A 19,637-nucleotide genomic window follows, 5' to 3' on the forward strand; every position below is an offset into this window, starting at 1 on the left:
GCCATCGAATACTACTATAGTGTACGGATCTCACGACCTTTCACTCGCAATGGTACCGTCACCGAAGAGCAGTAGCCCTGGAACATCCGAATCACTTGCGTTGCCTATGCTTCAGATACACGTGCGCCCATGCAGCCCGGGCCCATTCATAACGACCGGTAAAGGCCCTGGCCTCTCCATTGCATCGTGTCCGCCCCTGGGCCGCCATCACAAAGCAAGTGCCAACACCAGTGTCGAGTACATTGCACACGTCCGCGACGAGTCAGTCTTCCTCTGCCCGCTACACGTCTGTGCAGAATTCCGTGTCGCCCCTTTCCGTCCGTCCTTTTCGCGGCGTTCAAAACCATCAGACCGGCAGCTACATAGTACATGAGCAAGAGCCTTGTGCGCCTCAGCCTCCAAATTGGCTGTCTTGTCATCGCTTGCCTCGAACCGAACATTCATCGCAATTTGTCGTTGAAAATTCCTTGAAAAAAAGTGTCCATGGTCCCATTTTTTGATTGTGCTGTCCCAAGCGCTCACGAAGGAGTTAAATTCACTTGTGTGAAAGAGTTATCAAGGCGAAGGGGTTTTTAGGAGCCATCGCGGCAATCCATCTGATTGCGCGAGTACCGGAAGCCAATGTGAAGGGGGGGAAACGCTGTACAACTTCGTTAAGCGACCGATGTGTCCGTCGGCGGGCGAACAATGAGTGGTCCTCTTTGGCACCTCTTTAGGTGCCCATGGAGTCGTCGGGTCCAGTCACGGATCACCCAACCATGCGACAAGAGGCCGCTCGGGATCAAACGGCCCAGCTGACTCCTGGGGTGCTTAGTCCATGTAAAAATCACCCTTGAGTATCCGCTCCTGGAAGGCGTCCGGCTTTCGGGGTTCCTGCTTCGGCTTGACGGCCGCCGCCTGGGCAGGTGGCTGGGGCATTGGCATGTCCGAGACAGACTTGGCGCGGTCGTGGGTTGAGAAGCCTCTTGGAGGGGAAGAGGCGAGTGAGAAGGAGGGACGAGCACCGGTGACGGAGCTCTCGGCACGAGACCTAAGCTGTTCGGACCAGTTGAAGCCCTGCTGGTCTGCGCGAGAAGGGACATTGTCAGAAGAGACTCTTGGATGCTTGGTGCTGCTTGCCTGTGGCGCGGCAGCAGGCGGCATGGCAGTGCTGGCCCGTCGTCCGGCCGCGGAGAGGGCGGCGGCGACGGAGGAGCCCTGCCCCTGCGATGGCCTGTGCCCGCTGGCAGAGCGGCCGAGCGAGGACGGGGGAGAGGTTGGGTTATTACCATTGCCAGGACTGCCGCCTGGTCGGTATCCCCTCATGGCCGGCTGACCGAAGCTCATGCGACGAACGAAGGGCGTGTTGGGGGCCGTCCTGGCACCACCGCCGGGCACGTCCTCTTCCTCAATCGCGCTCTCGTCGATGGAGTCGGAGTTGGTGGACATGCTGCCCCTGCGCATGAAGGCAGACGTGTTGGTGGGCGAGGTGCCTGAGAGGCCGATGGTTGTGACAGAGAGCCGCCGCCTCTGGGGATCATTGAGGGATCCGCCGGCGGAGAAGGAGGAGCCGTTGGAGCCGTTGGAGGGGCCCCGTTGGAAGAGGTTGGAGAGGGCGGCCTGGGTAATGGAGCTGCGACGGTGGGGAGGAGGGCCACCCCCGCCAGGGCCGTTGGGAGAGCTCTCAGAGGACATGGCACTGTGTGTGCGTGTTTGCAGAGTATTCGGTGGCGCGTCTACCGTGCCTTGAAATAAGGGGCAGCAGTGTTATGCCGTGCGTCGTGTAGTAGGGCCGCGAGGTAATGATTGAAGAGTTGCGTAGCTCGTGATTCCTGGGGTAGGCCGGGTGGACGGATGTCTTTAAGCTGCGCCGCGGGAGGGCCGGAAAAAGGAAGGACTGAGTGTGCACGAGTGAGGATCGGAGAAAGTCGGTCTGGGCTGCGGCAGACGTTGTGTTCCGGGGGTTTCGTTTCGTCGTGAGGAGGTGGCTGGAAGGAAAGAAAGAGAAAAGAGAAAAGTCGGGTGATGCTTGTGGCGATGGGACGAGGATGGTTCGACAGAGGAGAAGCGGAGCGGCCGAGGTGCTGCACGTGGGATATATAGCACGGCAGGTCCCACCGACGGCAGATGGCAGTGGAGGAGGGGCGCGCAGGCAGTGGAGGAAGGCGGTCGGCAGGTGGCAGTCAATGGAGCGGAGGTGCAGGTGGCAGGCGCGCAGGGGCCCCAGGCGGGCGGCAGCAGGAGCGGGCGGGCGGGCGAGAGTGTGGAGGAAGGAGCGATCAGTTGTGGGACGGGTGGAGGCGGGCAAGGGTAGCAAGGGTACAGTGGGTGTAGGTAGGTACGAGGGAAGGAAGTGGGTAATAGGCAGTAGCTAACAAAGGCAAAAGCGAGGAAGGTGCTCGCAGACGGTTCACAGCAGTCCTGCGGAGGGCAGCAAGCAGTAGGTACTCGGCGCTGGCGACGAATAACCCCGGGGTGTGCTCCCAGTCGGTTCAGCGCGTCGAACAGCAATATGGAATGGGAGCGGCCTTGAGGGTTCGCTTGGGCGTTATTGCAGTGATGGCGCGCACGGTGGTAGTGGTGGTGGTGCTGGTGGTGCTAGACTGCCACTTTTGCGCTGATGGTGCTCGTGGCGGGCGTTGATTGATTATGCAGGCCACCAAGACGGCCAGTCCGTCTCGTCGCTGGCCAAAAGAGCCCTGGAATACGGCCCTCTCGTACGCAGTGTTGCAAAGGTCAGGTTTCGGTCGCAAGTATGGAGGACAGACTAAGGTCGCTGCGTGTGCATGCAGCGTTGCCCGCGCGTGCGCGAGAGCGGCGAGGGAGGGAGTGGGAGAGATGGAGAGTTTGACAACAAGCGTGGGATGGAAAGGAGGGGAAGCAGAATGAAAGAGGAGCAAGGCCGACGTCCGAAAAAGAGGTGTGCTGCGTGCTGCGTGTGCGAATGTGCTCGCGGATGGATGGATGGATGGATGCGTGTGGTGGATGCGGATTATGGTGTGAAGGAAGGACGGGGCGAGTGAGAGAGCCTGGCGCAGCGACGTCCGTGAATGTCGGGTCAGCGATGAATGATGATTGATGGACCAGAGCAGCGGGGCCGGCTGTGGAGGATGAGCAGGAGGAGACGAACCGGAGCGGACGCCAGCGAAGCCCGGGATTCTAATATTATTGCGAGCCGAGTGGTGCAGCAGCATTGAGGGGGGGATGCAGACGCCGGTCCATGGAAGGGATGCATTGGGGCGCGCAGGAACATGCGTGCACGGGGATTCGGGTGCAACTGAGTCGCGCCCAGCGGCTCCTCAGGTACTGCACCAGAGCAGTAGGTTCCTCCACTGCTCTGAGCCGCCCATCTGGCCCGGGCGGCTTCGACAGCAATGACGACAATGTCGACCGAAAATGAATCAAGTACACGCCGGTAGGATAAGGATATGATAGACAGCTCACCATGAGAGACGGACCAGTCGTCGTCCCAGTATCCAAGGTAAGGGATGCCATCTAATCTAGGCCAAGATGCTTCATGCTGAAAGCTTGGCAAACCACGGGGATCCAAAACCGGGGCCGTGAGAGAGCTCGATGCTCACCGAGCGAGCTTCCCCTCGCCTCCCTGACCTTGCTCACCAACAGCGATGGAGCAGGGTGATGAGAACCACTGACGTCGGGGCTACCTGGGGGCGTCCGCGATCGGTGGGGTTTACTGGGGTGGGCGGGCAGACGACGTCGTGCTGGGCCGATCTGCTGGCTGGTTGAGAGATTGGGAATGCGTGGCGTCTCCTTGATTCTGTGGGGCACACGGTTGTTGGTTATTAGGCTGGCTGGACGGTTGGACTCATCAATCATGTCGGACCTGCGTTGAGGTCATCAGCGACTGCTGCTTGCTGCTGCTTTCGGCCCTGGTCCCCTGTTCTGTTTCCCCTTCCGCGCCACAGAGTCTTGTTTTGTCGTGTCTTGTCTTGTCTCGCCCTGTCTCGCCCTGTCCCGTCCGTGACAACCGTCCAACCGTCCTGGATGCCCGGCTTGTCCAGAGCAAGCAACGATGGCAGAGACCCTAGCCTGTGAGCGCCGCCAGATAACGTCAGGTCAGACAGACCAGACCAGGCCAGAAGAGGGGCAATGACGACAGGGAAGCGTACAGTATACGGCTGCGCTCCATGGCCCCGCCGTTGGCGGCCAACACGCGGCCCTGGATGAGCCTTCCGCCCCCGCCATCTGGGCAACGAGCCCAGGGAATGGCAGCGGGTCGGGAGCATGCCCAGAGATCTGTCGAGATGGCGTTGACGTTGGTCACGTTACCAGATGGCATTCGGTAATTGCCATGCGTGGTGTGCGTGAAGAACAGCACAACACATACCTACATACATGCAGCCCTGCACTCCGCACCTGGAGACGCCATGGCTGGCCAAGGAGCCGCGGCCGAGCCTGTGCGCATGGGACTCTCCGTCGGGCCAGCCACAGGGCGCTGCTGCGTTGCTGGTTTGTCCAGCGTACAGCCAGAGGGGGCCTCTCTGGGTCGCACGGCAGGGGGACCCTACATGTTGTGCCGCGGACGCCATCTGTAACCCTCTGGCCCTCCATCTCGCCGAGCGTGACAGCGCCAATGGGGGGACCAGGGACGAGGTTCGAACCAGTACAGGGCACGGCTCTCTCTTCCGGTGGTCGAGGGGCGAGACACGGCGAGGCGAGGCGAGGTGTGGCACCTCGATACAGGGCATGTCGGTTGGCCCATGGCCGACGATGGGTTCAGAGCCAGACGGCAGCCTGCCTGCCTGCACCCTCCCCCAACGGGATACGGTCGAGGTGAGGGTCGAGGAACCGCTGGTGAGGGGTCCTGACGAGGACGACGCCCCCTGGACAGAGTTTGGAAAAGGTGCTTTATTATTAGGCTAGCTGATCTGGGTCTGGCGGGGACGTGCGCCCCAGTGACAGCTCTTTGCGGGGTAACATCCTTGACGGTAAGCTTTGGTAACTAGTGGACGCGGATGGTGGTGGTGGTGGTGGTGGTGTTGAGGTGTCTTCCAGTTCCAATCCACTGCCTGGCCGCCATGCATCGTGCCAGTCTGCGGACCTGGCGGGGAGTTGGCGACGGCGACGGTGAGGATGCTGTGCAGTAGTCACCGTGCCGTTGCCGATGGGTCGCCCGGCAGATTACTTATCAATCCCGGGGGACACTCGCTGTTGAAGACGTGGTGGTGGCATGTTTGTGCGTGCTGTTGTGAAAGACTGGGATGATGCAAGAGTCGGTCTCGCCTCTCCGTCTCGAGAGACAACCTCCCCAAAGGCTTCCCAGTTGCCGAGACACCCCAGGAGGATACGCAGTGCCAATTGCACAGGGACGGACGGTGGAGGGAGAGAGAGGGGGGATTTGGACCCCACTGAAGAGGAAAGAAGGCTTGGGGGCAAGGAGCAATCACTGATCGATCTTTCTGTCGTCTCGGTACGAAGAGGTAGGAAGCACGCAGGTACGTAACATGGCTGTGGCCAACAACCGGCCAGCTTGCCAGCATAAGGTACCTTGGGTATTTGAAACTGCTCCGGCCCTCCAATCCTCGTCGTCGTCGTCATCATCATCATCATTATGATGGAGACTGCGGCGCGCAAAGACCATGCCTAGGGGGCTTGACTTCTTGATCTGGGGAGGGATGGAGCAGGGGCGGCGTTGCATGTAGATCTGCTTTCCCCGCCACCCAGCGACCCTCACCATTCCATGCCATTCCAATGCACAACCCCCCGACTGCACATAGCCATCGGCCTGTGATGCAAGATGATGCCGATGCGGAAACCAGACGGCTCGCGGGCTCCCAACCGGCCTGTCGATGTCGCTCGATGCTGTGCGCATGATCGGCATGGACTCAAGTATTCAACCTAGCAAGCAAGCAACCAAGGTTTGCCTCCCACCACTGCGGCGTGATGTGATGCCAGCGACAATACGTCCATCCACGGTCAGCGCTGTGGTGCCTCCTATGCATCACGAATTACGACGACGACCACCACCAACTGAATCCTGCACCATCAATCCCTCCTCCTCCTTTTCCTCCTCCTCATTCATCCTCGAGGGTTTGCGCGTCGGCCGCCAACCAGCCCGATTGAACCGGGTGCGTTCGCCGCGCTCCCCTCCCCTCGCCGCGGGCCCCCTCACTCACTATCCGCCTCATCCGGGCAGCCAAGCCACGTGCTCACTTCTCACGGTCAGACGCCGTCGCTCCACGGCACGCGTGCTCGCGTGCTTGTGTATGTATGTCCGTAGTACTTCATAGGCTTCCGCTGCTCAAAGGAACGCACAAAGTGAGGACCCTCCACGCATGAGGCCGAGAGCAGCACACGTACCCGGTACAGTATACGTCCGGCCCAGTAATCGAAAGGCTCAAGTCGAAGAGGCTGCCGACAGCCGAAATCCATGGTCGTGGGCGCACCGAGGAGGCTGACACTCAGAACCTTCCTTCCACTCCCCTCACCTCGAGCCCAGCCCAGCCCAGGCCGGCGATACGATGCCGTGCCAGGCAATGGCTCCCGAGTCATGGTTACCTCCCCACCAGCTACATTGGGGTGTACAGCAGTATTACAAGAAAGGCAAGCCTCTGGAACACCTTGACGGTCCAGCAAAAGACACCCACAGCCTGTCGCCGCAACCCCCCGACTTCTTGCTGGTCTTCGACTACATGAACGAGCCGAGGAGTTGGGTCGTCTGACACCTTCCCCGAGCTCGCCGCGCGGGCTGACGTGCTGCTCGCGACCACTTGGGCCGTCCCTCGCACGGCAAGACTGCCACCGCGCCAGATGCAGAGGTGTGACCATGGCGTTCTAGACTCAGCATGAGGCTTGATTTGTGGCCCAATTGCCGGGGCCTGTCAAGGTAGGGTAAGACAGCCAACGCCGTGTCGCGGCACACGAGAGCTGCGACGTGTGAGCTCCTATGAAGCAGGGCTGCATGGAGTTGAGCAGCTAATTCAGCACTGCACCTATCAAACATGACGATGCCGCATGAGGCCCGTCGCCGTCAAGGATTGCATCAACACGCGGTGATCGTGTTGTCCTTCTCAGATCAACCCCTCACTCGTCTGCTCGCCTTCGCCCACACAACCCGCACACGCCACAGTCGCCTGAGTTCACGTACGAGCTTGCGTTGCAGGCGCTGGACCTGCGACATCTCCAAGTACCGCGCGTCTTTGCCGGGTCCAGGACATTGCCGCACATGGCGCACGTCACGGCCAGCTCGGCATTGGCAAAGGAGCACATGGGACATGTCGACGTTGAAGGTGCGGCTGTGCGTTGAGGGTTTCTCTGGGGGCGAGGGTTGGGTGGTGGTTGTGTAGTTTTGCTGGTGTGCGATTCCGCTTTTATGATGGGTGCTTGTGAGCCTGTAGCCCGTGTCGGCACCTTGGGAAGTGTTTCGATGCTGGTTCTCTCCTCTGTCGGCTCGTCTTTTATGCGCTTGGACAGTGCTGGCTGAGGGTCATGGCCGTCACCCCTCTGCTCTGAGCCGGCCCGTCGGCTCCTTGGATTCGGCCCGGGAGATTCCCGCTTCAATTTCGTATGTGTAAAGACGTCGCGGAGCTCGTCCAGCTCGTTCCTGGCATCTGGGTCATCGGTATCCTCGTCTTCGCATACCCGTACCATGCCCCGGCCTTTCCTGTCTGTGAGCCGACTGCCGTCAACGTCGAGCGCGTCCTTCGAGTCCAGGTCTCCAGAGTCGCCATCCTCATACTCGCTCTCGCTGCCGGATTCGGTCTCCTCGCCCATGCCGTCTTCCTGCTTCAGGTCAACCTTTTCCTCCTTCTGTTGTTCGAACCGAGCCAGCGCGGCCGCAGCGCGGAGTTCGCGGCCCCGGGCACTCCCAGCCACTCTGGGCTTGGCCTGTACCCGCTTGCCTTTTTCCAGCTTGACTTTTGCTTCCTCATCGGCACCCAGGGCCACGCCGTTCCTGCCGAACTTCTTGAGAATCCTCCTCTCCTTTCGCTCCTGATACGTCAGCGTGGGCTTCGTCTTGCGCTTTCGGCCGCGCGAACGGTACGTCCCGCCGCAGAGGTGCTCGGGCAGCGGCTCTTCGTCTGGGCGGACGGCATCCCGCGCCCACTCGCCAGTGCCGAGGCTCGCGCCGCGGCCCCAGATGCCCTCACCGCGGTAGCCGTCGCTCCACAGGGCGTGCATTTCAACAGCGTAGCCGTTGCGTACGGCCCAGAATGCCCGTGAGTGGTTCATCTGCTTGCAGTGCGCGAGCTCGTGCATCATGACCATCTGGACGTACTCAAACGGCAGCCAGCGGCCGGAGCGGGGCGACCGGAGCACTAGCTGAATCACCTCGCCGGCGTTGAAGTTGCGGCCGACGAATTCGCGGTTGGGCTCATATTCTTCCAGCGTCATGACATAGAGGCTGTGCTTGCGCATGACGGGCACTGGATGGATGGGCATGTCAGTGGCCGAGCCTTGGGTGAGAGGGACTGGGTGTCAAACGCACGGCATTGTGCCGCAATCCGTTCCAAAAAGTCTTGTGCGGTCTTCTCTCTCGATCCGGGAAGGGGCTTAATGAAAACGATGTTGGAGTTGGGCTGCGACTTTCGAGCGTTGAGACGTTGGATGCCCCAAGGCATGGTGGCTTCCCCAAGCGATGTAGGTTGCTGGAGTACTTCGTAGTTGTCGCAGAGTCGTCTTCACGGCGTGAGCCGGACAGATAATCTCAAGTGGTGTAGACGGGTGCGATAGGAGAACTGGGATGTGAACAGCGAGCGGATGGGTAGTTCGTCCAAGATGTCTATGATGTGGAAAGTTGGTCGTCACGGGGGGACGTGAATATTGGCGGACGAAACCGACGCGAAGTCAGGTGACCCGCCCCTTCCACTTAAAACGCAAAGCTCACCGAGGCTTGGCCCATCGCCACTCCATAGTCCCCCAAGAGATGCAGCTTGAGCCTTTACAACTGAGTTCGCATTATTACTATATTGCCGTCATACTTCGTATGAATGACTTTGCGTTTGTACATTGGTCCCCAAGCATAAACCACCGGTTGCGCCTAATCCGCTATGTCGTACTGCATTAAAATTACGAATACTTTATCGTCGTGGATCTCGTATGTGGAAGAAATGATAACAAACTGCAATTAAAATCAAATACCTTCCCTCGGCTCTTCGCTAAATAATTCAGACTGTGGTCGTCTTTATGAGTCCGATTCGGAAGGAGGCCGCGACTCATTCCTGGCCTCGACGTTGGCAATAGCATTATGCAGCGCGCTCGTCAAGTCGACATGGAACATGGGCTTGTCGAGGCTGTGGATCACGACGCCCTTCCTCGGTCTCTCGATGAATTTCTCTTCGACATGCGTGGATGACGACTTGTCTTTGAAGACTGCGGTGCCGTCCGAACCAGTCATTGACTCTTCGTCATCTGACGACTGTGAGGAGGCTTCGCTGAGCTTATGATAGTCGCCGGCGGATCTCCTGCCTTCCATCTCAGCGACACTGAAGATGGACCTCCACCTGTGGCTCATGCCGTCGCCGCTCTTGGTGGGAACTCCGAAGCCGCCGGTCACCAGGGCTCGCTTCGCCCACCGGTTGTTGATGCACGCGACGTGCCAGTCAACAACGTCCGGCGCGGTGTATTGGTTCAGCTGGTTCCTCACGTCAATCAGGCATTGTACCGAGGTGACGTCGATGTTGTTGACGCAGCTAAAGTCCAGAATCACGGCCTTCAGCGTTGGAAGCTGGTCTCCTTGGTGTGCCTTTTGCGGTGCAGGCCTGTTCCATGGCCGGTCGCCTCGCCGTTCAAACTGCTCTGGGCTCGTCCGACGGGTGTTTGCGAAGACGTATTCGGCGAAGTGATCCAGGGCGTAGTTCGCGTTGGGGTAGTTGAACCCATCGGAGAACCGGTAGATGAAGACGCCGGGGTACGGGCTGTCAAGCGCGGCCCTCGGATTGGATCCGTCGCCGTGATCGAAAGGAAGGAAAACGCTCCGCGCGGCGCTCACCGAATCTTCAAAGGACTTGTACTCCCCAATCGGCCGGGAGGGACGCTCCCCAACGATGTGGTTTCCCAACACCGAATGAACTCGTACTTTGCCCAGGAACGATCCACGGGCCTTGAGGATTCTGTACATGAGAATGACGGCTGATATGCCGACAGTAGCGTAAACGCCCTCCTCAATGCCTTTGAAGATACTGACAAAGACGCCGAGGAAGAAGATAATCACTTCCAAGGGCGACACTCTCCAGAACTGGTACAGCGTGTTGGGCGAGCTGATGAGGTCACCAAGCGCATGTATGATAACAGCCGAGAGAACGGAGTAGGGGATGTAGAAGAAGACGCTGGTCAGGAAGTATGTCGCCATTAGAACGATAAGACCGGAGAACAAGCTCCCCAGAGGCGTCCGGACGCCTGCTTTCGAGTTTACTGTCGTCCGGCTGAACGAGCCCGTCGAGGCAAAAGCCCCGAGGAAAGGACCCATGATGTTTGTCATGCCGATGGCTACCATCTCCTGCGAAGGGTTGATGCTGTAGTCGCTGATCCTCCCAAAGGCTTTGGCGACGGCTATGTGCTCGACCAACATCACAATGACGCCTGCTGGGAGGTGAGGGACGAGATTCGAGATGATGGTAGAGTCCAGCTTGGGCACACCCACGTCGCGGAAGCCTGCAGCAAGTCAGAATCGTCAGCATCATCGTTTTGGAGCGCGAGAATGACAGGTCGCGTCTTACCGCTGGGCACCATCCCGAGGATTCGAAACGCGGGATTTTCTCGCCTGTTCATGTTGACCAGCCAGCTGACCATTGTGTAAAGCAGGATGATGAAGACATTTCGCATAGTGTTGACGATGAAGATGATACGCCTGTGCTTGGGGTACCGTTGCGCCGCCTTGTTCAAGCAGTGTCGGATGGCGTAGAGCGCAAACAAGGCCGTCAAGCCCAGTGCCGCATCAAGCTGACAGTTTGGAAGGCGCTTGAAGGTGTTGATGTAGACCTTGTACGCGGGGTCTCTGGTACGCACCCCCCGGATGCCGAGCAGGGCAGGCAGTTGGCTGCCCACGATGGTGATGGCGGAGCCCGTGGTGAAGGCCGCCAAGCATGTGATGGAGATGAGGTCGACGATCCAACCACAGCGGAGGAGACCCAAGCCTAGAATGATGAAGCCGGCAATCAAGCTGAAGGTCGACGCGATGATGTGCGCCGCCGCGCCCTTCGTGGCCGGGTTCGCCTGGACGGCCTCGACGACAGAGCCCACGACAGTGGCCAAGACAGCGACGGGCCCAATGGAGATGTCCTTTGACGTGCCGAAGATCCAGTACATCACGAGGCCTAGGAAGGACGAGTAGAGGCCGAACTGCGGCTCCAGCTTGGCCAATGACGCGTATGCCATGCCCTGGGGCACGATGATGGCGCCCACGGTCAGGCCGGCGATGAGGTCGCCAGTGAGCCACTGCAGGTTATAGTGCTGCAGCCATCCCACGCAGGGGAACAGGGACTTGGTGTACCCGACGACGCCTCGCCGGGACGGGAGTTGTTCACGGATCCATTCAGAGGTGGTGACGCGCTCCTCGATGTACCTGTCGGTGGGTGGAGCGAAGCCGCCGCCGGGAATCTTGTCCTCGACGTCCGTGTCCGTGCCTTGGAGCTCGATGCCAAGAGCCGTGGCTAGGGACCGGCCGACCTTGTCCACGACGGTTGGCATGGCGGACGGCTGGAGGCGTTGAGGGGTAAGAAGGTTATAAGTCAACCGCCGCTCTTTCTGCTTTCGACTTGCCCGGCTTTCTTCAACAGTCCGCGGATGCAGCAACGAACCCCGTTTGCGTCAGGACCTCTGCGATGGCTAGGCGCCGTCTTGGCTCTGTTCGAGATGCTTGGGACTTGAACATCTACCGACTGTGTCTCGAGCTGAACAAGTGAGGTTTCCTGAAATGCGCGTGGTCCCAGAGAGAATGTGAGCAGGGCTGCAAGCAACTTAAGGCACGGTTTGAAGCTAGAAACGAAGAGTGAAGAAGAGATGAGATGAATAGAAGCCAGGAGCACGAGGCCAGATAGTGACAGAGGAGGAGGGCGAGGGGGGTTAAAGAGCACGCGAGCACGACAAGCCGAGGCATAGTATGGTCTCACATCTGGAAGGCCTCGACCACCTTGAATAGAGGGGGTCTCGTCACGGAACGTAAACGGCAAGCCGTTTGACCCTCCTTCTTTGACATAAGATGGCAGCAGTAGTAGGAAGCCTCCTAGGGGGCCGTGCAGTGAATTGACGATTGCCCAGACCGGAAACTTGCCGACGTGAATTCGGGCAATGGCTCGAACACACGCTGTATTGTCCTATGATGAACATTTTTGGGCGTACAATCGGTGTATGAACGCGTGGGCGGGCGGTGCACAGGGGGAGGTTTTAATTTTGCTGACCGCACGAGCAGTCTGGCGCCACGGCTCGCTTCGAACGGGGCGAGCCGTTGAAACCAGTACCGCCGGTGCTGGTGCTGTCATTGCTCCCCACGGCTCATGGCTGTCCATGTACGGCGCAGGATCTGGAGCTTGCTTGACGATGGCCATGTCCAGCTGTGGGCGGCGGCGGCGGCGGTGGTGGTGGTGGTGGTGGCGTGGAGGCCGAAACCGGCCAACATGAAGGCTAGTAGAAGAGACAACCAAAAAATAAAAAGAGGATGTAGCCCTTCAAGGTCCAAATGGACCAGGGACTCCGGTCACGTAGCGAGTCTCATACATATCAATGCCTAGGCAAGGCCGGGCCGGGGCCTGTCTCGCAGCAAAAGCAGGACAACTCCGGCCCTCCAACCCCCCCTTCGACTCGTGTGGTCCCGGCGGTGGACGAATATAGCGACGGCGTGTGGCGTTGACGATGGTGGTGGTAGTAGTAGTATTCGATCTGATCACCGCTGTGGGGATCTGGGCGGCGGAGGCAAGTGGCAGATGCCGGCTTGGCGGCGGACAGATGCACTGACTGGTGTTACACGGGTGGAACGGCAGGTGGTGGTGGTGCCCCAAGGGAGAGGGTTAGGTCTGGGGCGAAAGTAGTACGAAGTACGTAGTCTGTAAGTTGAGATGGGCACCCGGTCGGAAGCCATCGTGAAGGGCAGTGTCACCACATCATGATGCAGCGGCGGGGTTCGGTCGTTGGAAAGGCCGGAACCAATTCGACCAGGGCAAAGGTCCCTCACTCTATCCGCGCTGTGTCCTGGTTAAGTCTACGCATCTTCCGTCCTCGATGCTTGATAGCATGATTTGCAAAAAGAGGAGCACTACGCAGGGGGACTTGTTGCAACGTATACATGTACCGCACCATCAGCGCTCGACGGCAGGTGCCTAGATTCTAATACTAGTGCTACCACTACGGTACTATTACAGCATACTCTGTACGTCAACACGTAACTTACCTTGTGCGAATGGACGGACGGGCCGGTACCTGCCTGAGACCTGAGACCACCACCGCCGCCACCGGGACCGGCAGCCGGCCCTCGCGCACTCCGCCGCCCAACCGAACGGACGAGGGCCCGACTTGGCCAGTTTGGCAGCCGACGGCTCGTCGGCCCTGCCCTTGGGCCGGACGGTCGCCGATAGCCTACGTGAGCGAAGAGAGAGGCGCAAAGAATGCGACCGTAACGTTGCCCAGTGTGGTCGGTTGCGCGCGCCTGGGAATGCGCGCGTGCGCGCCGCGAGATTCGAACACGGCATCGCCGAATGAGTTCCCTTTTCCCTCGTCTCAGTCAACTTTTGGGTGTTGAGTAGTCTCGCAAATGCAGGAGGTGCTGTGGTACCATAGTCGAACCCGATGTATGCGAGTGACTAGCAGCGAGTGAAGAGGGTAGCATTTTAGAGGTTCGAGGCCCTCACGGCACTCGCCCGTGTCTAAGACTCGGAGACTCTAGTAAGCTCGCCAAGAGACGGCTGGACGGCTCGAGCTTGCCGGCTTCATTCTTCAGCAAATCTGCGGGCGCGCGCGTACGGGACTTGCGGCATATACCTATGTACCACGTTACTACTCGGTCCGTCACATAGCCTACTGTGCTGTAGCGGCGTCGACGGACATGAACCGCACGGGTATAAGCCTCGGCCGAGTCCGCGCCCAGCCGTCACGCTGGTGCTGGTGTCTGGGTTCCTACGCGCGCGCGTGTGCAAGCGCTCAGCTCACCGTCCCGACTCCCGCGTGGTCGGTCGGTCGGTCGGTCGGAAGCGGCAATGACGCAGGCGTCCGGAGCGCGCGCCGCGTCCTTGGACGCATCGGCCTCGTAGAAGGGAGCCACGAATGTGTGCTTCTTTAGTTAGCTGGCAGACGCACGGATAGATGCCTTTGCGCGCGCGCGTTGCTAAGCGAGAGGGCGACTTCAACTCATTGAATGACGACGACCGAAACCGTCGCGAATATTCCATGACGAGTAGTGACAAACCACGGTCCTTACTGTATGCTGCTCTTACGTACAATATAGATCAATCCACTCTTGAGCTGTGAGTGACTTGAATATTCATTATGAGATGAGTGTGGAAAGACAAAAGTAACACGACATGGCTCAAGTTCAATGTCAAAGAGAAACGTAACTTGGATAAATGATGATGATTTCGCCGTCTATACTAAGCGACTGGCTGAGAGTTGTTGGTGTCAAGTTTCGTTACCTTGGTGCCTTGATAAAGAGTCCAAGGCCAACAGCTTTACGTACGTACTTTTTACTGATACTTCCTTGTTCACAACTGGGGTGTGTGTACCAGGTAACTGCCTAATGGAGGCTCAAGTTGTTACACCCTCTCTCAAAGTCTCTGGGTACCTGACCAGCCCCCTGGTCCTCCGCCAAGCAGCCCTACCATGCCCGCCCCTAGGGACGCTAAATAAGGCGAGCCCAGGCCAGGCCCATGCTCCGCCAATGCTGGGGCAGCGCGGCTGGCGAGCCCGCCACTCCACTAACTAACGTTACTAGCAGCAGGGCAGCGTCCAGGAACTCGGGTTACCATGCAACCTGAACTGAGCTCGTCACCCCGCGCGTCTCAACCACCCAACCACGACCAAAACACCACCACCACCACCACCAACGACCTCCATCACGCATTCGTCATCGCTATCCTTCCCTTCGCTTCGCTCCGATTGCCATGATCCCAGCCGGAGAAGCTCCGTTGCCCTGCTGGTAGCTACTAGGCTGTCCTCACCCTCACCTCGTCCGTCCCGTGCGCTGCCTCTCCGTCATCGCGCGTCACCATGCCCAGCCCATCCCGCGACGCCAACCAAGCTCCCGGGCCGCCTTCCTTCTCATCTTCAGCGACTGCCACGACCTCGACCTCGACATCCTCGATCCCGCAGCAGGCTGCCGCTGCCGCCGCCCACCATGTGACCGACCTGCAGCCTCCCCCTTCGCCCCGGACGCACCGCGCCCTGCGCCGCCTGCAGTCCGCCCATAGCCTCGGCGCCGCCCGTGGCCTCAACCAGCCGTCACTCATCTCGCAGCAGCGTCGCGACCTCCAGCGCACCACCTCACCCACGCGCGACTCCGCCGCCTCCGCCGTCAACCGCTCACCGCACCGCGGCCGCGCCAACAGCGATGCCACACCGCCACCCATCCACCATCTGTCAGGCGCCGCCGCCTCCGCCAAGCGCTCCGGCTTGAAGAAGCCCGTCTTCTCCCACGGCCACCTGACCCTCCAGCAAATCATACGCGATGGCCCCAACGACGGTGACTTTGTCGGCGCGCTCGAGAGCGCCAGGTGGAAGGTCATTGACGAGGGCATCAAGAGCGCCGAGGATGGCATGGTGAGCGCCGTCGACCGCCGACACGCGTTCGTCTTCGGTACTCGCTAACAGCAAAAAATATGATAGTCAACGCTGAGGATATACGTATGGATGGTCCTTCTCGACGCCCCCATCATGCCCACGGACGAATACCTCGCCCTCGTCCATCGCGGCGCGTCTCCGGCCTACTCCAAGATCCGCAACGATACCTTCCGCACTCTGACGACCGACCCCCTATTCCGACGCCGCGTCAGCGAGGCCAGCCTGATTCGTCTTCTCAACGCCATCGCCTGGAGGCTACATGATGCTAAGGAGGATCAGCGGCAGAGCAGCCGACCGAGCAGCCGCCATTCTTCACATCCTCGAGAGAGCCTGACGGGGAGCGTCTCGGGACACTCCCAAGCCAGTCCGTATCCCAGCAGGCTGCCTGCTCCCCTGGCTGCCGCCTGTCCGCTGACAATCTCTGCCTTACAGAATCCAATGCCGGCCCCGAGCCGGGCACCTACGTGCAGGGCATGAACGTGCTGGCTGCCCCCTTCTTGTATGCGGCTCGCAGCGAGGCAGAGGCATTCGTGGCCTTCCACTCGCTGCTCACGCGCGAGTGTCCGGCGTACATCCGGGGGGCCATGGACGGTGTGCACCGCGGGCTCGCCCTCGTTGACAAGGTCCTGGCCATCGTCGACCCCAAGCTCAGCATGTACCTCACGGCCAAGGGCCTGTCCGCCGAGATCTACGCGTTTCCCTCGGTGCTGACCCTCTGCGCCTGCACGCCCCCTCTTCCCGAGGTTCTGCGGCTCTGGGACTTTCTGTTCGCATACGGGCCGCATCTCAACATTGTCTGCATCGTAGCGCAGCTCACAATCATGCGGGCCCAGATCCTGCAGTCTCCCAGGTCAGTCCTCTGATACAGAATCTGTTAACTCGGTGCTGCCTGCGCGTAGAGCAAGCCATGTGCTAACAGTGCGACAGTCCTAACAAGGTGCTCCGATCGTTCCCACAGCTTAACGCGGATCTGGTCAAGAGCGTCACCATTGGCATAATCAAGAAGATTCCTGACGACGTCTACGCCGAAATTGTCATGCACGCTGTTTAGGGTGGCTACTCTGACGGCGGGCCAGCGCATCATGACTTGTATGATGATGATTTTTGTTTGTTGCATGTACATCTGTTTGGGAGCTTTAAATGATTTTTAATGGTACTGTACGGGCAAGGACGTGGAACGGTCAACAAGAGGCACGGAATTTGGTCAGGGCAAAGGAAAGGTTACTTCCAAGACGGGACAGGACTCTGCAGGGCATGGATATTATGAGTGGGCGGAGTTGACAAGGGAGTTGATTTTCATAGATGGCGACACCTTTGTTGGACGCTTTAGCTTAATGCGAGTACAATATTGTTGTGTTGCATCTCTTTTTGGGTCCAACCTCGACGCTTTCATACGTTGCGACGCGGTGCGACACATGGGCAGAGAGAGAGGGTGGTTGATAAGGTCTAGGCAGCGGGCACATTGAATTGGACCAACTCAGGTGCCCGTGCGTATGTTGAAATACTTTTTGGTGATCTTTCATCTACGCGAGCGTCTTTCGTATGTTATCGTCGCTCGGACTTTCAATATGTACATATACCAAAGAAAAACTCGCCGAGAAATGCCCAGGGGTGCAACGGAGAAGAAGAGAAGAACAGAACAGAACAAAAAAAAGCAGGATACCCAAACAAACGCCGCTGTATCTATGCAACAGGCAGAAGGAGAAAAAAAGACAGAAATATGCCAAGTCTGCAAAAAAGGATGACCCGGTTCGTGGCTCGTGTGTCCTCGGAGGTACTCGTCATCCTATCGTTGGCCATGTATGTCACTGAAACGGACGGGTCTGTGCGTCGTCGTAGCACTTGTGAGACTCTTGTATCGGCCCGTCATGCGTCGTCATGGCGCGCGTCGTCGTCATCGTCGTCGTCTTCGTCGCCGCCGCCGTCCATCCGGCTTGGGATGCCGGGCACGCACGCCGCCCCATTCCCTCGGGCGGTGGTGGCAGCGGGCCGCCGGCAACAGCGTACGGGCGTAGGCGAGGGGGCATGCGCAGATAGGCAGCGCCGACAGCCGCTTCGGCTAGTACGCGGGACAGCCGCCCTCGGCACGGTGGAAGGCGTTGGCGAAAAATTGCTGCATGGCGGTGTAGTGGAAGAGGATGCCGCCGAGGACCGCCGCGTGCCAGAGGTTGTGGCTGCCGCCAATGTAGTCGAACATGCCCGGGCACCAGCGCTCGGGGATCTTGCTTGCGTAGACGACGGCGCCGCCGAAATAGACGAGGATGGACTTGCTGATGGGGGAGTAGAAGTTGAGGACAAAGTCCGGGCCGTGGGTCCAGTACAGCTGCAGGATGGGCATGAAGCCGGTGAGGGCGAGGCCGACATAGAAGGCGACGCGGGCCCAGGCCATGTCGGCCCCGTTAAAGCGCGGGTGCCACGGCAGCACGACGCCGCCGACGCCCAAGAAGGCGGTAAGGCACATGTAGGTCCAGCGGCTGACGGGGTCGCAGTAGAACGCCGTGTACTCGGTGGTCATGATGGAGGCGGCGATGAGGAGGGATATGCCCGTGTAGTCGACGCAGGCGAAGATGGAGATGGCGTCGACGTCGGCGACGGCGTTCATGGTGTGCCAGATGGTGGAGCACACGAGAGTCAAGCAGGCCATGACGAAGAAGACGGCGGCGACAAAGACATCCGTCTTTGTGCTGAGGTCAAAGTTGGCGCTGCTGGGGTAGAAGTAGAAGGCGACGGCAAGAACGAGGACGAGGCCGATGGCGTGGGACCAGATGTTGAACGACTCGTTGGAAATGTTGAACATGGAGCGCACGCACTCGACCTTGGTCTCGGTGAAGCGGTAGCCGCGCTTGATGTGCGGGTTGTTGCGCCAGGGCATGGGCAGATCATCGTAGAGCAAGAGGCGGCGCTCGCGGGCGAGGGCGACAGCCTGCTGGATGTGCTCCTCAAGAGAGTAGGCGGCGCGCATGGCACGCTCGATGCCTTCATCGACGACACCGCGGGCGCGCTCGATACCCTCGTCGACAACGCGACGGCCCTCGCCCATGAAGGCCTCGGCGGCGTTGGCAGCATTGGCGAGCCCCTGCTCGCGCAGCTTATAGGCGCGGACCTCAAACTCGGAGAGCATGCCCTCGAGGAGGTCGATGCCGACACGAGCCTTTTCGTGCAGCGACTCGGTGGCCTCGAGAGTCTCCTGGTAGCGCGCCTCGAGCGTCTCGACCATGACATGCAGGCGCCGGCGGCCAGCGCCGAGCACCTCCTCGGAAGCCTGGGAGCATCGCGTGCGGACGGCCTGGAGGGTGGAAAAGGCGCGCGAGATGCTGTAGTCGCAGCCGAGGTCGCCGTAGCTCTCGATGAAGTCGAGGCGGCGCTCCAGCTCCGACAGGAAGAGGTCCACCTTGAGCAGCAGGCCCTCCTCGCCGTCCATGATGGTCTCGACGATGGACTTGCGGCGAGGCAGGAAGAAGGAGTGGCGGCGGCGGCGCTGCCTCGTCGTCGGGTCCGGGTCGCCGGTGGTGGGATCGGAGCCGGAGGCGACGGCGGCGGTCGTCGAGGAGCGCGGATTCAGGCCATCGTCGTCGCGGGCTTTGTAGGCGCAAGCCGATGTGAGCGCCGTGGTGACGTCGCTCATGGTGGCGGGCCCAGAGAGGAAGCGACACGGAGGGGTGGGGAGGGGTTTTCAACGTTGGGCCGGCATGCCGCTCCCCGTTTCGTACGGCGTAGCGAGAGACAGAAGATGCTGAGCCGCTGAAGAGGCAGAAGGGGTTGAGAGATGGAACTCGTCGTCGTCGTCGTCGTCGCCTCTACACGAGGCACGGGCGGAGAAGCGGGGGGCCAATTGGTCGATGGCGGAGCGGACGAGCGGGAGGGTTCGGGTTGTGAGGTATTATGTGCGTCTCCGTCTCCTGCTGTGGTTCGGCGATGGCAGGGAGAATTTACGC

At 59.8% G+C, this 19,637-nt stretch overlaps 5 protein-coding genes across 5 annotated transcripts; 1 reads left to right on the forward strand and 4 right to left on the reverse strand.

The window, feature by feature from the left end:
* Positions 1-810: 810 nt before the first annotated feature.
* JDV02_007052 (uncharacterized protein) lies at positions 811-1,674 on the reverse strand (the record flags this gene model as incomplete). Its single annotated transcript, XM_047988506.1, has 2 exons — positions 811-1,064; positions 1,269-1,674. The coding sequence occupies 2 exons, from the start codon at positions 1,672-1,674 to the stop codon at positions 811-813; spliced, it is 660 nt and encodes a 219-aa protein (XP_047844502.1).
* Positions 1,675-5,918: 4,244 nt separating this feature from the next.
* On the reverse strand, positions 5,919-8,720 carry JDV02_007053 (uncharacterized protein). Its single transcript, XM_047988507.1, has 2 exons — positions 8,429-8,720; positions 5,919-8,366 (listed from the first exon to the last, which is right to left on the reverse strand). The coding sequence occupies exons 1-2, from the start codon at positions 8,559-8,561 to the stop codon at positions 7,024-7,026; spliced, it is 1,476 nt and encodes a 491-aa protein (XP_047844503.1). The 5' UTR covers positions 8,562-8,720; the 3' UTR covers positions 5,919-7,023.
* A 200-nt stretch (positions 8,721-8,920) lies between these two features.
* Positions 8,921-11,742, reverse strand: JDV02_007054 (uncharacterized protein). Its single transcript, XM_047988508.1, has 2 exons — positions 10,659-11,742; positions 8,921-10,593 (listed from the first exon to the last, which is right to left on the reverse strand). Exons 1-2 carry the CDS (start codon positions 11,626-11,628, stop codon positions 9,125-9,127), a joined length of 2,439 nt encoding a protein of 812 aa, XP_047844504.1. The 5' UTR covers positions 11,629-11,742; the 3' UTR covers positions 8,921-9,124.
* Positions 11,743-14,948: 3,206 nt separating this feature from the next.
* Positions 14,949-17,074, forward strand: cdc16. The gene is made up of 4 exons (XM_047988509.1): positions 14,949-15,681; positions 15,748-16,066; positions 16,135-16,552; positions 16,630-17,074. The coding sequence occupies exons 1-4, from the start codon at positions 15,133-15,135 to the stop codon at positions 16,751-16,753; spliced, it is 1,410 nt and encodes a 469-aa protein (XP_047844505.1). The 5' UTR covers positions 14,949-15,132; the 3' UTR covers positions 16,754-17,074.
* Positions 17,075-17,101: 27 nt separating this feature from the next.
* On the reverse strand, positions 17,102-19,624 carry IZH3 (inc metabolism membrane protein). The gene has a single exon (XM_047988510.1). It carries the CDS (start codon positions 19,325-19,327, stop codon positions 17,762-17,764), a length of 1,566 nt encoding a protein of 521 aa, XP_047844506.1. The 5' UTR covers positions 19,328-19,624; the 3' UTR covers positions 17,102-17,761.
* Positions 19,625-19,637: the final 13 nt, after the last annotated feature.

The sequence above is a fragment of the Purpureocillium takamizusanense genome, chromosome 6, assembly GCF_022605165.1.
Source record: "Purpureocillium takamizusanense chromosome 6, complete sequence".
Classification (NCBI taxonomy): Eukaryota; Fungi; Ascomycota; class Sordariomycetes; order Hypocreales; family Ophiocordycipitaceae; genus Purpureocillium; species Purpureocillium takamizusanense.

What these genes read in the sequence shown, in the direction of transcription:
- cdc16 (XM_047988509.1), top strand. Translation starts at nt 15,133, where the DNA reads ATGCCCAGCCCATCCCGCGACGCCAACCAAGCTCCCGGGCCGCCTTCC. An exon ending in AGAGCGCCGAGGATGGCATG is followed by an intron (nt 15,682 to 15,747) that starts GTGAGCGCCGTC and finishes AAAATATGATAG; the next exon opens with TCAACGCTGAGGATATACGT. An exon ending in CAGATCCTGCAGTCTCCCAG is followed by an intron (nt 16,553 to 16,629) that starts GTCAGTCCTCTG and finishes ACAGTGCGACAG; the next exon opens with TCCTAACAAGGTGCTCCGAT.
- JDV02_007054 (XM_047988508.1), bottom strand. Translation starts at nt 11,628, where the DNA reads ATGCCAACCGTCGTGGACAAGGTCGGCCGGTCCCTAGCCACGGCTCTT. An exon ending in CCTCGGGATGGTGCCCAGCG is followed by an intron (nt 10,594 to 10,658) that starts GTAAGACGCGAC and finishes GACTTGCTGCAG; the next exon opens with GCTTCCGCGACGTGGGTGTG.
- IZH3 (XM_047988510.1), bottom strand. Translation starts at nt 19,327, where the DNA reads ATGAGCGACGTCACCACGGCGCTCACATCGGCTTGCGCCTACAAAGCC.
- JDV02_007053 (XM_047988507.1), bottom strand. Translation starts at nt 8,561, where the DNA reads ATGCCTTGGGGCATCCAACGTCTCAACGCTCGAAAGTCGCAGCCCAAC. An exon ending in ACGGATTGCGGCACAATGCC is followed by an intron (nt 8,367 to 8,428) that starts GTGCGTTTGACA and finishes CCATCCATCCAG; the next exon opens with TGCCCGTCATGCGCAAGCAC.